The 15,345-nt window shown below is 28.6% G+C and overlaps 1 protein-coding gene across 11 annotated transcripts in view; it reads right to left on the reverse strand.

Moving 5' to 3' along the window:
* Positions 1–15,345, reverse strand: part of LOC135136657 (hepatocyte nuclear factor 4-gamma) — a 68,818-nt gene that overhangs the window by 3,195 nt on the left and 50,278 nt on the right. For 4 of the 11 annotated variants that reach the window (XM_064066045.1, XM_064066041.1, XM_064066047.1 and 1 more), the window contains exons 2-8: positions 14,278–14,485; positions 13,247–13,341; positions 13,062–13,195; positions 12,852–13,007; positions 12,509–12,629; positions 6,461–6,613; positions 6,018–6,254 (exon numbers count right to left, since the gene is read on the reverse strand). In XM_064066045.1, coding sequence (XP_063922115.1) covers positions 6,018–6,254; positions 6,461–6,613; positions 12,509–12,629; positions 12,852–13,007; positions 13,062–13,195; positions 13,247–13,341; positions 14,278–14,485 — 1,104 coding nt within the window. Of the gene's footprint in view, positions 1–6,017; positions 6,255–6,460; positions 6,614–12,508; positions 12,630–12,851; positions 13,008–13,061; positions 13,196–13,246; positions 13,342–14,277; positions 14,489–15,345 lie in introns of all 11 variants that reach the window. The other 7 variants (XM_064066044.1, XM_064066040.1, XM_064066042.1 and 4 more) reach the window with 3 other exon arrangements.

The following is a 15,345-nucleotide window of genomic DNA, read 5'->3' on the forward strand; positions in this document are numbered from 1 at the left end:
GATTTTCTTTTTTTTGTTTCGTCATATTTTCGATTTGCAATTTATCGAGTTTTAAAGTTTAAATCTTTCAGTTTTTCTATTTTCCAACTTTTGAATTTATCATTTTTTGAATTGTAGATTTTTCCAGTTTCATGTTTTTCCAATTTTCAGTTTCTTCAATTTTTCAGTTTGCAATTTTGGTTTTTTTGTTTCTTCATATTTTCGATTTGCGATTTTTCAATTTTTCGATCCTTTATTTTCTTTATTTTTCAAATTTTCGGTTCTTCAATGTTCTGATTTTACAATTTTTCGTTTTTCAATGCGAATTTTTTCGATTTTTCAATTTTTCCAGTTTCATATTCTTTCAATTTTCAGTTTGCAATTTTACAGTTTTTTTTTCTTTCTTTACATTTTAGATTTGCAATTTTTGGAGTTTTCAAGTTAAAAATTTTCAGTTTTTCAATTTTCCAACTTCTGAATTTTTCAATTTTTAGATTTTGCAAATTTTCGTATGAGTGTCTTAAGTTTTTAATTTTAATTTTTTCTTTAGTCTATCAATTATTCGATTTTTCAATGTTTTGATTTGCAACTTTTTGTTTTTTCAATTCTTCAGTTTTCTTATTTCTTCAATTTTTAGATTTTGCAATTCTTCGATTTCAAATTTCTCGAGTTTTCAATTTTTAATTTTTCAATTTTTCGATTCTTTATTTGCTTTATTTTTTCAATTTTTCGGTTCTTCAATGTTCTGATTTTATAATTTTTCTTTTTCAATGCGAAAATGTTCAGTTTTTGGATTTTTCGATTTTTTCACCATTTGATTTTTGAATTTATCACTTCTTCAATTTTATATTTTTCCAGTTCCATGTTTTTTAAATTTTCAGTTTCTTCAATTTTTCGGTTTGCAATTTCCCGGTTTTTTTTTTTTGTTTCTTTATATTTTCGATTTGCAATTTTTCGAGTTTTCAAGCTTAAAATTTTCAGTTCTTCAAATTTTCTAACTTTTGAATTTTTCAATTTTTAGATTATGTAATTTTTCGTTTTATTTTTTTTATTTTTTTATTTATTCAATTATTCGATTCTTTAATTTTTCATTTCGTCAAATTTCCGATTTTTAATTTTTCGTTTCGGTTTTTTAATTTCTTAATTTTCCAATTTTTCGGTATTTCAATGTCATGATTTTATAATTTTTCTTTTTTCAATGTGAAATTCTTGTTTTTGGATTTTTTCGATCTACAATTTTTCGATTTTTCAACCCTCAGACGTTTGAATTTTTCCTTTTTTCTAATTAAAATTTTTCTAGTTTCATGTTCTTTCAATTTTTTGTTTCTTCAATTTTTCGGTTTGTAATTAATCAGTTTTTAATTTTCTTTGTTTCTTCTCATTTTCGATTTGTAATTTTTCGAGTTTTGAAGTTCAAGTTTTTCAGATTTTCAATTTTTCAACTTACGAAATTTTTTTCAATTTTTATGTTTCCCGATTTTCAATTCCTCAATTTTCGATTTGCAATTTTCTGATTTTCCATTTTTTAGATTTTGCAATTCTTTGCTTTGCATTTTTTCCGATTTTTTAGTTTTTCGATTTGTAATTTTCCGATTTTTCTACTTTCCGATTTTTCAACTTTTCGAATCAAAAAAATTGAAAAATCGAAAAACCAAAAATGTAAAAACGAAAAAGTAATATAAAACGAAAACTTTTAAAGAACTAAAAATTGGAAGTCAAGAATTGGAAAAAATGAAGAAACAAAAAATTGAGGAACTTAAAGATCGAAAAAGTGCAAAATCAGAATCGAAAAATCAGAAACTTGGAAAATTCGGAGGTCGAGAATTTGAATAATTCAATAATAAAAAAAAAACAACAAAAAATAAAAAATTGTGACATTAGAAAATCGTAAAATCGAAGAAAAAGCAAAAACGAAAAATTATGTTTGGATTTTTTCGAGTTTTCAATTTAAATTTTTCATGTCTTCATTTTGCAATTTTTCGTTTTGTTTTTTGTTTTTCTTATTTCTTAAATTTTTAGACTTTGTAATTCTTCGATTTAAAATTCTCCGAGTTTTCAATTTTTCGCTGCTTTAATTTTTCATTTCGTCAAATCTTCAATTTGTAATTTTTCGTTTTGGTTAATTTTCCAAGTTTTCGTAATTTTTTCAATTTTTCAGTTTTTCAATGTCCTGATTCTATAATTTTTCTTTTTTCAATGTGAAAGTTTTCATTTTTTGGATTTTTCAACCATTTCATTTTTGAATTTATCATTTTTCAGTTTCAGATTTTTCCAGTTTCATGTTCCTTCAATTTTCAGTTTGCAATTTTCCAGTTTTTCTTTTTTGTTGTTTCTTCATATTTTCGAGTTTTCAAATTTAAATTTTTCAGTTTTTCAATTTTCCAACTTTTGAAATTTTTTTTTAGATTTTGCAATTTTTCATATTAAGTTTCCCAAGTTTTCAATTTTAATATTTCAAGTTTTTGATTTGCAATTTTTGTTTTTTTTTTATTTTTCAATAACTCGAATTTTCAATTTTTCATTTTTCTTATTTTTTCAATTTTCACATTTTGGAACTCTTCGATTCAAAATTTCTCGAATTTTCAATTTTTTCGGTTGGATTTTTTATTTTCTTTATTTTTTCAATTCTAGGTTTTTCCATGTTCTCATTTTATATGTATATTTTTTTAACGTGAACTTTTTCAGTTTTTGGATTTTTCAATCAGCAATTTTTGATTTTTCAACTATTAGATTTTTGATTTTGCATTTTTTCAATTTTAGATTTTTCCAGTTTCGATTTTTCGGTTTGCAATTTTTTAGTATAATTTTTTTTGTTTCTTCAAATTTACAATTTTTGCAGTTTTCAAGTTTAAATTTTTCAGTTTTTCAGTTTTCCAACTTCTGAATTTGTCAATTTTTAGATTATGTAATTTTTCGTTTTAGTTTTTTATTTTCTTTATATATTCAGTTATTCGAGTTTTGAACATTTTCATCTGTAATTTTTTGTTTTTTCAATTCCTCGATTTAAAATTTCCCGAGTTTTCTTTATTTTTTCAATTTTTCGGTATTTAAATGGCATGATTTTATAATTTTTTTTCTGTTTCGTCTGATTTTCTAATTGAAATTTTTCGGGTTTTGAAGTTTACATTTTTCAGATTTTCAATTTTCCAACTTACGAAAATTTTTATGTTTCTCGATTTTCAGTTCCTCAATCTTTGATTTGCAATTTTTTCCATTTTGTAATTCTTCGCTTATTCATTTTTTCCGATTTTCTAGTTTTTAGATTTTTCTAATTTTCGATTTTTCAACTTTTCGAATCAAAAAAATTGAAAAATCGAAAAATCAAAAATATAAAAACGAAAACTTACAAAGAACTAAAAATTGGAAGTCAAGAATTGAAAAAATTAAGAAACAAAAAATTGAAAAGTCGAAAGGTTAAAAATTTAGAAATTCAAAGATCGAAAAAGAGCAAAATAAAAAAAAAACAAACACCGTAAAATCAAAATACTGAAAATTAAAGAAATCAAAAAATCGGAAAACTGAGAAGTCCAAAAATTTTCGGAACTGAAAAATTTTAAAATAGGAAAATCGAGGAAATGAAAAATCAAAGATTAAAAATATGGAAAACTGAATAAACGAAAAATTGTGATATAAAATCGAGAAAATGAAAACTAAAAAACGTAAAAATGAAAAATAAAAATCAGAAACTTGAAAAATTGAGGAAACGAAAAACTGAAAAATCGAAAAATGAAAAATTGTAATCTCGAAAAATTGTAAATCGAAAAATTAAAAGAAACGAACATTTGGAAAATTCGGAAGTCGAGAATTTGAATGATTGAGTAATTAAAAAACAAATAAAAAAGCAAAAATTGTGATATTAGAAAATTGTAATATCGAAATTCATGTTCCTTCAATTTTCAGTTTGCAATTTTCCAGTTTTTTCTTTTTTGTTGTTTCTTCATATTTTCCAGTTGTCAAATTTAAATTTTTCAGTTTTTCAATTTTCCAACTTTTGAATTTTTTTTAGGTTTTGAAATTTTTCATATTGAGTTTCCCAAGTTTTCAATTTTAATATTTCAAATTTTCGATTTGCAATTTTTCGTTTTGGTTTTTTCTTTATTTTTCAATTACTCGATTTTTCAATTTTTCATTTTTCTTATTTTTTCAATTTTTAGATTTTGGAACTCTTCGATTCAAAATTTCTCGAGTTTTCAGTTTTTCGATTATTTAATTTCTCTTTTCTTCAAATTTCCGATTTGTAATTTTTCGTTTCGATTTTTTATTTTTTTTATTTTGTTCAATTTTTAGGTTCTTCCATGTTTTGATTTTATATATTTTTTTTAATGTGAAATTTTTCAGTTTTTGGATTTTTTTCAATTTTAGATTTTTCCAGTTTCGATTTTTTTGTTTCTTCGGATTTACAATTTTTCGAGTTTTCAAGTTTAAATTTTTCAGTTCTTCAGTTTTCCAACTTCTGAATTTTTCAAATTTTAGATCACGTAATTTTTCGTTTTAACTTTTTTTCCTTTATTTATTCAATTATTCGATTTTTCAATTTTTCATTTTTCTTATTTCATCAGTTTTTAGATTTTGCAATTCTTCGATTTAAAATTTCCCGATTTTTCAATTTTTCGTTGTGGTTTTTCATTTTCTTTATTTTTTCAATTTTTCGGTATTTCAATGTCATGATTTTATAATTTTTCTTTTCTCAATGTGAAATTCTTGAGTTTGTTTTCAGTTTTTTTCAATTTTAAATTTTTCTAGTTTCATGTTCTTTCAATTTTTCAGATTTTCAATTTTCCAACTTGTGAAATTTTTTTCAATTTTTATGTTTCTCGATTTTCAGTTCCTCAATCTTCGATTTTTAATTTTCCGATTGTTCTACTTTTCAATTTTTCAACTTTTCGAATTAAAAGACATCGAAAATTCAAAAATGTAAAAACGAAAACTTTTAAAGAACTAAAAATTGGAAGTCAAGAACTAAAAAAATGAAGAAACAAAAAATTGAAAAGTAAAAAGGTTACAAATTTTGAAACTTAAAGATCGAAAAAGTGCAAAATCAAAAAAAAAACAAAAATCGTAAAATCGAAGCACTGAAAATTAAGAAATTGAAAAATCGGTAAAGTCCAAAAATTTCGTAACGGAAAAATTTAAATATTAGAAAATCGAGAAAATGAAAAATCAATGATTTAAAATTTAAAAAACTGAATAAACGAAAAATTGTGATATAAAATCGAGAAAATGAAAACTAAAAAATCATGAAAATGAAAAATAAAAATCAAGAACTTGAAAAATTGAAAAATGAAAATTTCAAGTCGAAAAATTCAAGAAGCGTATAACTCGAAAATTTGGAAGTCGAGAAACTGAAAAATTGAAAAGAAATTAAAGTTGAAAGAATGAAAAATAATGAAACCGAAACACTGAAAAATGGAAAAATTAAATATTAAAAAAAATCACAAATCAAAAATTGTGATATCAAAAAATTCTAAAATCGAAGAAAAAGCAAAAACGAAAAATTATGATATCAAATAGTTGGTTGATGGTAAATAAATCCAGATTTTTAAAAAATTATAGGATTTGAATTGCCACTTTCACTGGTGTCTGTAAGGGTTCTCAAAAAAAAATAAATAAATAAAATAAAATTCGCATAATAAAATTTATAATTTTTCCAAAAAGCTGGATTTGTTTTATTGTATTTCAATCAATTAAACTGAAAATAAATATATATTTTTTGAGGAATGTTGTTGCTATTATACTTTGTCCAATGATCGATTAGACTATTTTGACCTTCAGGTGTCAACTAAAATGGTTAAATATTTTAATACAAAGCACATTACCGATCAAACTTTAAAACAAAGTCTTTCGTGCTAATAAAATTCAACTTTTAACATTGACACACGTCAAACTGAAGGTAATGACTAGTGATAATAGTTGAAAGTGACATTCACTTCCATCTCTTGGGTGGAAAGTGACAGATAAGTGGCATATGTCACTTTCCACCCTTTAATAGTAATATTAATTACTTAATAACTGAACTGCATCAACACGGTTATTATTACCTCCCAAGAGCATTTCCTGGAGCAAGCTATCAATATGGGCAACTCCAAACAATTTGGCGAATTGAATTTGTTCAATCATCTGCCATGTGATCGACTGGAGGGCCGGAAGCGTCAGCAGTAACTCCCCAAATCTACCTCTGCTATCATACTGCCTATCACTAATGTAATCTTCCAAATTGATTTGTATTTGGTAACGCAAAGCCTTAATGCGCGCTGGCTCACTCAATCCTTTAGCATCTGAAATTAAAACAAACGATAACATCAAAAACCATTGAATATAATTCCCTGACAGGTGATCAATATCAAGAAATAACGATAACCTTTTCATTAAATTTTCCGTTTTCTTGAGTTCAGTTATCTTTATTTGTTCAATTTATTTTTAAAATAATACTCGACAAACACTCGAGATTTAACTTCATTATCTGATTATGGTAGATACTTACTTGGATCAAAAAACACTATGGCCTTGAGGCAAGCGAATTCAGTGTCATCCACCTGAACTTCTGTCATGGGCTTTACCAGTTCGTCCATAATTCTGCTACCAACACGTGAGATGTCCAAATCTGGAGATACTCGCGAGTCTGTCAACATCACCACTGCATTGGACATTGTCCATTTAATTAAATGTGGCCTTCATGTTCGTACATTTATTTAAAACAGCTGTTTCAGAGTTAATACAAATCCTAAACATGCCACTCTAGTGGTAACTAAAGCGTCTTCGTAAGTCGCTAAGCATGCACTCGCTAAGTTTATTTGGCTTTATATAACTTTTACTAAGTTTATGCTAGGTGGATGTAACCATGCATGTTACACTACATAAACGGTTAGCTAATTCATTTCAAATTCACGTTATGGAATTTAGTTACCAAATAAATAACCCACAACATGCAAATGTCGATCTTACGGTGACAATGTTTAAATGTACGAACATGCTGAACCCCTCCTAGTATATATATTTTTTAAGATGAACGAAATCCCAATGATGATTAAACAACAATATAAACAGTCTAGTTACTTTTAGGGTTCAAATAGTATACAGAGCGTTAACGTGATAAAAACATAAGTTCTTGAAAGGTGTAATTTTATGTTTGTTCTTATTGTTAGGTACTTGTCGCTTATTGTGTAAGGTTTTCAAATTTTGGGTTATTGTTTCCTTGATAGCAGTTACTACAAGTTTTGTATCGAAGTATTTAAGTATTTTAATTAATGCAGACAATTCAAAATTGTGCAATCTATCGGTGCTCTTAATTTTTTACAATTCTATGTAAATGTTACAGTTGGTTATCGAAAGATGTCGCGTTCAATGCGCAGTCGCAATAAATTCAAACGTAAAATATTCTGATATAAAAGTTCTTTCGTATGGACTTCTACATAGCACTGAAAAGATAACGTTTACGTTTCTGGAATGAGCTACAATTAAGTTAAACATTTTAACATCCATTGATTCGCATGCAAGTCATTAAAAATTGATTTAGATTTGAAATTAAGCAAATGTTGCAGCCCCGTAGGTACGGGGGGGCAAGAGGGGGCTGAGCCCCCCCTAGCAGTTGTGGTTGCCCCCCCTGGAAGACTCATACATTATAAATTTCAAATTAGTAATAAAATTTCAATATAATGCCGATTGCCGAAGCATATTAACTGGCCCCACCCACCTTTATTTTCTTACATGGTATATTATTTGGCAGTATCACACTACCGTTGATCTGGACCGTATAAAAAAATGAACATGTCACATTTTATTCCATAGCCTACTATGTACTTGAGAAAAGTCAAAAATATTATATGGATTTTCTAAAAATTGAGCTTTTATTGAAATGGACAAAAAATCGACAAAAAATTCTGAGATGTAGATCTCGATGAGCTTAATCAAAAAACATTAGGTCTTGATGGTCCCAGACCAAGATTTTTCAAAAATTCGCTTCCAAAGTCGACATTTCAAACTTTCTCAAAAATTACATTTCTTTTGGCGGCTCTGGAAAAATTGTACGAATTTTCGAAAAAATAAAACCAAAAAAAAAACATTTGGAGATCGAAATCAATAAAAAGATCCCTTCTGCTAGTTTTCGAAAATGCGTGGGAAAAGTCAAATTTTTTTTATAGATTTTCAAAAATTGAGCTTTTGTTGAAATTGGCTGAAAATCTACAAAAAATTCTGAGATGTAGATCTCGACGAGTTTAGTCAAAAAACATAAGGTCTTGCTCCTATTCGGTTTCCAAGTCGACTTTTTAAAATTTCTCAAAAATTATACTCCTATTTCTTTTGACGATTCTAGAAAAATTTTACAAATTTTCGATCAAATAAAACCAAAAACAACATCTGAAGATTGAAATAAATAAAAGAATGACTTTTGGTAATTTTTGGAAATGCTTAAGAAAAGTCAAAATTTATTTACTTAGTTTTCAAAAATTGAGCTTTTGTTAGAGTTGACAAAAAATTCTGAAATATAGATCTCGATGAGCTTAATCGAAAAACATGTTCATGCTCCCGGAGCAAAATTTACGAAATATTGGGTTTCTACCTAAAATTTCTAAAAAATCTCAAAAGTGATGACTTAAAAAAAAGTTATTTCTTTATGCGATTGTGGAAAAATTCGACGAAATATCAAAAAAATAAAACCAAAAATAACATCTGTAGATCGAAATCAATAAAGAGATCCCTTTTGCTAATTTTAGAAGATGCTTGGGAAAAGTCAAAAAATGTATATGGATTTTCAAAAATTGAGCTTTTGTTGAAATTAACAAAAAATCAACAAAAAATTCCGAGATGTAGATCTCGATGAGCTTAATCCAAAAACATAAGGTCTTGATGGTCCCAGACCAAGATTTTCGAAAAATTCGGTTTCAAAGTCGACATTTCAAAATTTCTCAAAAATTACATTTCTTTTGGCGGCTCTGGAAAAAGTGTACAAATTTCGAGAAAATAAAACCAAAAACAACATCTGGAGATCGAAATCGATAAAGAGATCCCTTTTGCTAATTTTCGAAAACGGTTGGGAAAAGTCAAAAACATTTTATAGATTTTCAAAAATTTAGCTTTTGTTGAAGTTGACTAAAAATCCACAAAAAAATCTGAAATGTTGATCTCGACGAGCTCAATCAAAAAACACAAGGTCTAGATGGTCCCAGATCAAGATTTTCGAAACATTCGGTTTCAAAGTTCAAAAATTACATTTCGTTTGGCGATTGCTGAAAAATTTTACGACTTTTCAACCAAATAAAACCAAAAACAACATCTGGAGACCGAAATCAATAAAGGAATCCCTTTTGGTAATCTCGAACGTGCTTGAAAAAAAGTCAAAAATTTGATACAGGTTCTCAAAAATTGCCATATTTCTCCCGTCGATTCTGAAAAAATTGTAAGAATTTTCAAAAAAATTGAATCCAAAACGATTTTTGGAAATCGAGATGAACAGAGCAGTCTCTTTTGATAATTTTTGAAAATGCTTGGAAAAAGTCAAAAATTTTATATGGGTTTTCAAAAATCGAACTTTTGTAAAAGTTGACAAAAAATTCTGAAATACAGAGTTGGACGAGCTTAAAAAAACATGACAGGTTCATGGTTCCGGATCAAAATTTTCGAAATACTCGGTTTCGAGCTCGAATTTTCAAAATTTCTCAAAAATTACCATATTTCTTTTGGCGATTGTGGAAAAATTGTACGAATTTTCGAAGAAATAACCAAAAACAACATCTGGAGATCGAAATCAATAAAGGAATCCCGTTTGGTAATCTCGAACGTGCTTGAAAAAAAGTCAAAAATTTGATACAGGTTCTCAAAAATTGCCATATTTCTCCCGTCGATTCTGGAAAAAATGTAAGAATTTTCAAAAAAATTGAATCCAAAACGATTTTTGGAAATCGAGATGAACAAAGGAGTCTCTTTTGATAATTTTTGAAAATGCTTGGGAAAAATCAAAAATTTTATATGGGTTTTCAAAAATCGAACTTTCGTAAAAGTTGACAAAAAATTCTGAAATACAGATTTGGACGAGCTTAAAAAAACATGACAGGTTCATGGTTCCGGATCAAAATTTTCGAAATACTCGGTTTCGAGCTCGAATTTTCAAAATTTCTCAAAAATTACCATATTTCTTTTGGCGATTGTGGAAAAATTGTACGCATTTTCGAAAAAACAACCAAAAACAACATCTGGAGATCGAAATCAATAAAGGAATCCCGTTTGGTAATCTCGAACGTGCTTGAAAAAAAGTCAAAAATTTGACACAGGTTCTCAAAAATTGCCATATTTCTCCCGTCGATTCTGGAAAAATTGTAAGAATTTTCAAAAAAATTGAATCCAAAACGATTTCTGGAAATCGAGATGAACAAAGGAGTCTCTTTTGATAATTTTTGAAAATGCTTGGAAAAAGTCAAAAATTTTATATGGGTTTTCAAAAATCGAACTTTCGTAAAAGTTGACAAAAAATTCTGAAATACAGATTTGGACGAGCTTAAAAAAACATGACAGGTTCATGGTTCCGGATCAAAATTTTCGAAATACTCGGTTTCGAGCTGGAATTTTCAAAATTTCTCAAAAATTACCATATTTCTTTTGGCGATTGTGGAAAAATTGTACGAATTTTCGAAAAAATAACCAAAAACAACATCTGGAGATCGGAATCAATAAAGGAATCCCGTTTGGTAATCTCGAACGTGCTTGAAAAAAAGTCAAAAATTTGATACAGGTTCTCAAAAATTGCCATATTTCTCCCGTCGATTCTGGAAAAATTGTAAGAATTTTCAAAAAAATTGAATCCAAAACGATTTTTGGAAATCGAGATGAACAAAGGAATCTCTTTTGGTAATTTTCGAAAATGCTTGGGAAAAGCCAAAAATTTTATATGGGTTTTCAAAAATTGAACTTTCGTAAAAGTTGACAAAAAATTCTGAAATATAGATTTGGACGAGCTTAAAAAAACATGACAGGTTCATGGTTCCGGATCAAAATTTTCGAAATACTCGGTTTCGAGCTCGAATTTTCAAAATTTGTCAAAAATTACCATATTTCTTTTGGCGATTGTGGAAAAATTGTACGCATTTTCGAAAAAACAACCAAAAACAACATCTGGAGATCGAAATCAATAAAGGAATCCCGTTTGGTAATCTGGAACGTGCTTGAAAAAAAGTCAAAAATTTGACACAGGTTCTCAAAAATTGCCATATTTCTCCCGTCGATTCTGAAAAAATTGTAAGAATTTTCAAAAAAATTGAATCCAAAACGATTTCTGGAAATCGAGATGAACAAAGGAATCTCTTTTGGTAATTTTCGAAAATGCTTGGGAAAAGCCAAAAATTTTATATGGGTTTTCAAAAATCGAACTTTCGTAAAAGTTGACAAAAATTTCTGAAATATAGATTTCGACGAGCTTAAAAAAACATGACAGGTTCAAGGTTCCGGATCAAAATTTTCGAAATACTCGGTTTCGAGCTGGAATTTTCAAAATTTCTCAAAAATTACCATATTTCTTTTGGCGATTGTGGAAAAATTGTACGAATTTTCGAAAAAATAACCAAAAACAACATCTGGAGATCGACATCAATAAAGGAATCCCTTTTGGTAATCTCGAACGTGCTTGAAAAAAAGTCAAAAATTTGATACAGGTTCTCAAAAATTGCCATATTTCTCCCGTCGATTCTGGAAAAAATGTAAGAATTTTCAAAAAAATTGAATCCAAAACGATTTCTGGAAATCGAGATGAACAAAGGAATCTCTTTTGGTAATTTTCGAAAATGCTTGGGAAAAGTCAAAAATTTTATATGGGTTTCCAAAAATTGAGCTTTTGTTAAATTTGACAAAAAATTCTGAAATACACATCTCGACGAGTTTAAAAAAACATGACGAGTTCATGGTTCCGTACCAAAATTTTCGAAATATTTGGTTTCGAAGTCGGATTTTTAAAATATGTACTAAACATGCAAAAAAATAAACTCAAACAAATTGGATGTTACCTATATGGCCACTACACAAATTTTTGGATGCAGTACAGCTGTTTGTGAATCTACATTCTCTGTTTTAACCAGCATTTTAACCAAGTACCGTACTAATTTTTTGGACAGGTTTTTACGAAAATTTAGCGTAAAAAATCGACGTTTCCAATTATTTTAATGTTCTTTCAAATATAAAAACTCAGAAAAAATAAAGCAGTTATCTGAGTGTATTATTAAAATATAAATATTTACATGAAGCCCCCTCTGTCGACAAACTTGCCCCCCCCTGAATAAGTTTTCTAGCTACGGGGCTGAAATGTTGCAGTGTTAGTCAATGTGCACTTGACAATGTATCCATTAATAAATAGGAAGGACGTAGTTTTAGGTGACACTTTGTTTATTGTAATGATATGTTTTTTTGCAAATACTTAATTCTTTTACTGCAAGGTCACATCTGTCTTATATTGTTGAATGACACGTGCTAATGATACAATGTGACACAACATGCAAGATGAATATACAAAAGAAAGATGTTAAATAGGTTCCAACAACATTTAACTCACCTGGACTGTGTTTAGTTATAATGCAATTGTTTCCAAGAAGGAGAACGTCTTTTAGATGCATAGACCGTCGAGCAAGACCCAACAAAAGATGTTCGCCAGCATGGGCTCTTAGAAGTGCTACCTATAATTAGAATCATAACACAAATCGTTAATAAATTTAGTTTTAAATTCTATGTATATTTTATTAATCCTCAAAGCAAGTAATTGCGTCAGAACGAGCAATAAATATTATCTTAACTTATTGTGCGATTCGTGTATCAGTAAGTTAATAATATGATCATGTGTTTACTTTAGGGGGAAAGAAATCGATTATGATCGCGGATATGAAAGAAATTAAGCAAACCTGGTCGTCTAATTGAAGTTCTGTGAAGGCTGGAATGTACTTGGCCCATTCAACTAGAATTAAAAGTTGTTGTTTCATCGAATCACATACATCATTTATGCTTGCTAACTGTCTGTTAGACAAATCGTAATCGTTAACGGGAGCTGGCCCCATTTGCTGTAACAAATTCATTTGAACTTAGATTAAACGCAACTAGGGTGAGTAACTCACTTCTAGTGCTGCTCCGACTTGGCGTGATAACATTTCTGCATTTAACAAGGAACTGACTGAAAGACCGTTGTTTTGATTGCTTTCTTCATAACTCGGTCGTCTACAACTTATTCTATCTCTTTCGTTTTGTACAGCTGCAATTTTTTTTATTAGCGCGAAATCTTTACACCATTTTTACTAGTTACCTTCTTTTTTCATACCTGCTTTGAAACATTTTCGCAAACGACAATACCTGCACTGATTCCGCTTGTCTTTGTCCACTATACAATTTCTACTGAACCTGGAACCAATTAATAATAATAAAATTTGTCCACTTATCTTATGTTTCAAATTTTTTTTTTTTAATTATAGCGTGATTTACTTAAATTGTACTAGTAGTATGTACAATAGTTAATAATGTTATTTTTCCTTGTCTGACACACTTATTCGTGTATATATACATATGTGGAATCTACCACACCTTGAAAAGTAATTACATACCTAGCAACCTTAATATTTTTACATTAACAGCGTCATCTAGTGACATGCAAAAAGTCTATAGCTGGTTTTATTGGCTTTAAATATATAAATAATAAATAATTAAATAATTGGAGCTTGTTATTACTATAATTAGTAACGAGCAAAATCATCAGCATATAGGAGCACTGTGGTTAATTTACCTTACTTTCCCCTAGGTGTTTACTAGTGGAAATATACTTAAAACGCCAACAAGCAGTAGTTATTTTGGGAAACCCGCGTTTTTTTCATTTGTAAAATTTGAGCAGAAACTGTCTAAATTAGCATTATTCACCTGACCTTCCAATTATATTCTGGGTCTACCTTGAAACGTTGAATTTTAAAAAGAGAAAAACATTTACACAAGACAGGTTATTTTTAGGTGTCAAATATACATACATACTTCTGTTAGAAAATTAATGTTGGTAAAAACGTACAAACAAAGAAGTACATGTAATAAAAAAAGCCATTATTCATTCGATCATTAACGGCAACATCATCGTAAACACTTCTTATCAAATACATGAAATTATCATCATAATTATTATTACCGACGCAAGGTAACGTTGATCTATTACGCTATAATTATTTCCCAGCAAAAATTTGCCTAGTTACATTGACGCAAGGTCGCTAATAAAAACCCGTCAATTTTGCTTCGACATGATGACTTTTAGAAATATTATTACATAAAAGATTCACCGGTAATTGACGAATTTATTACCTGCACGTATATAAGTGATTTTTTCTAACAGATCTTCGAAAAAAGCCTTTGCAGCCGTCGCAAGACGCCGCTCCGTAGTGCTTTCCTGTCGCCCTATCACCGCAAATAGCGCAATGTTGGCTCATGGCAACGACTCCTGCAGATCCAGAATTATTCAATGTTGCTGATAGCGAGTTGTTATTGCTCGCTGCCATGGTCATTTCGGAATCTACTGAAACAAAATTAAGACATTTTTAGTTTTCGTTGACAACACAATCTACAATAATTAGCATAAAAAACGCATATGTATAATATAAGCAGATGAGTTAGCACTACCTACTGGTGTAAACCTTAAAAGGATACCAATGCAATTTCTTTGCAGAAATAAGCAGGTTATAACCGATTTCAAGTGTAGTTTTAAAAGTAATTATTATGTATTTACAAAATCATAAATATTTTTATTATTTTCAGATCTAAACTCAACTTTTATTAAAAACAATCACCTGTTCACCGAAACCCCCATATTTTAAATAGCTCTCATTATTTTAGTTCTCGACGTTTGAATCAGCAAGATTTACTGATAAAAAAATTGGTCTAAAGAGTTTAGACAGTACTTCCCTCGCTGTCGGAAACTTGACGACTGCATGCCTATTGTGTTTTTTCTCATTACATTTTTGTAGTGGGAATTTAAAAAAAAAATGCGATGACGTCATCAACATTTTTGCAAGGACACGTATATCAGTTTGGGATAGATGTAGTGTAATACTAAGAATAAAATTATTATATTCTCAAATTTTCAGGAAAATGAATTGGGTCGTTTTGAATATTGATTTGTAATAATCAATAAAATAACGAAACAATTTACTCACGTATACGTATCCCAGGCAGCTGAAAATCGTGTATGTATAAACATTCTTAATTTAAGATGACAGGCGTAACAGCATACTTGAGAGTCAAACAGAGAAACTGTAAACAAAACGACCATCGGTTTTATTGCTTCGACTTCCGCTTATTATATAAAACATTGGGTTTTATTTTAATTCTTGACGGTGAAATTCACAATTGGTTGATTATAAACATGTCTATTTC

Source organism: Zophobas morio, unplaced genomic scaffold (assembly GCF_036711695.1).
Source record: "Zophobas morio isolate AGI-343-1 ecotype UQ-CSIRO unplaced genomic scaffold, CSIRO_AGI_Zmor_V1 ptg000026l, whole genome shotgun sequence".
NCBI classification, from domain to species: Eukaryota; Metazoa; Arthropoda; class Insecta; order Coleoptera; family Tenebrionidae; genus Zophobas; species Zophobas morio.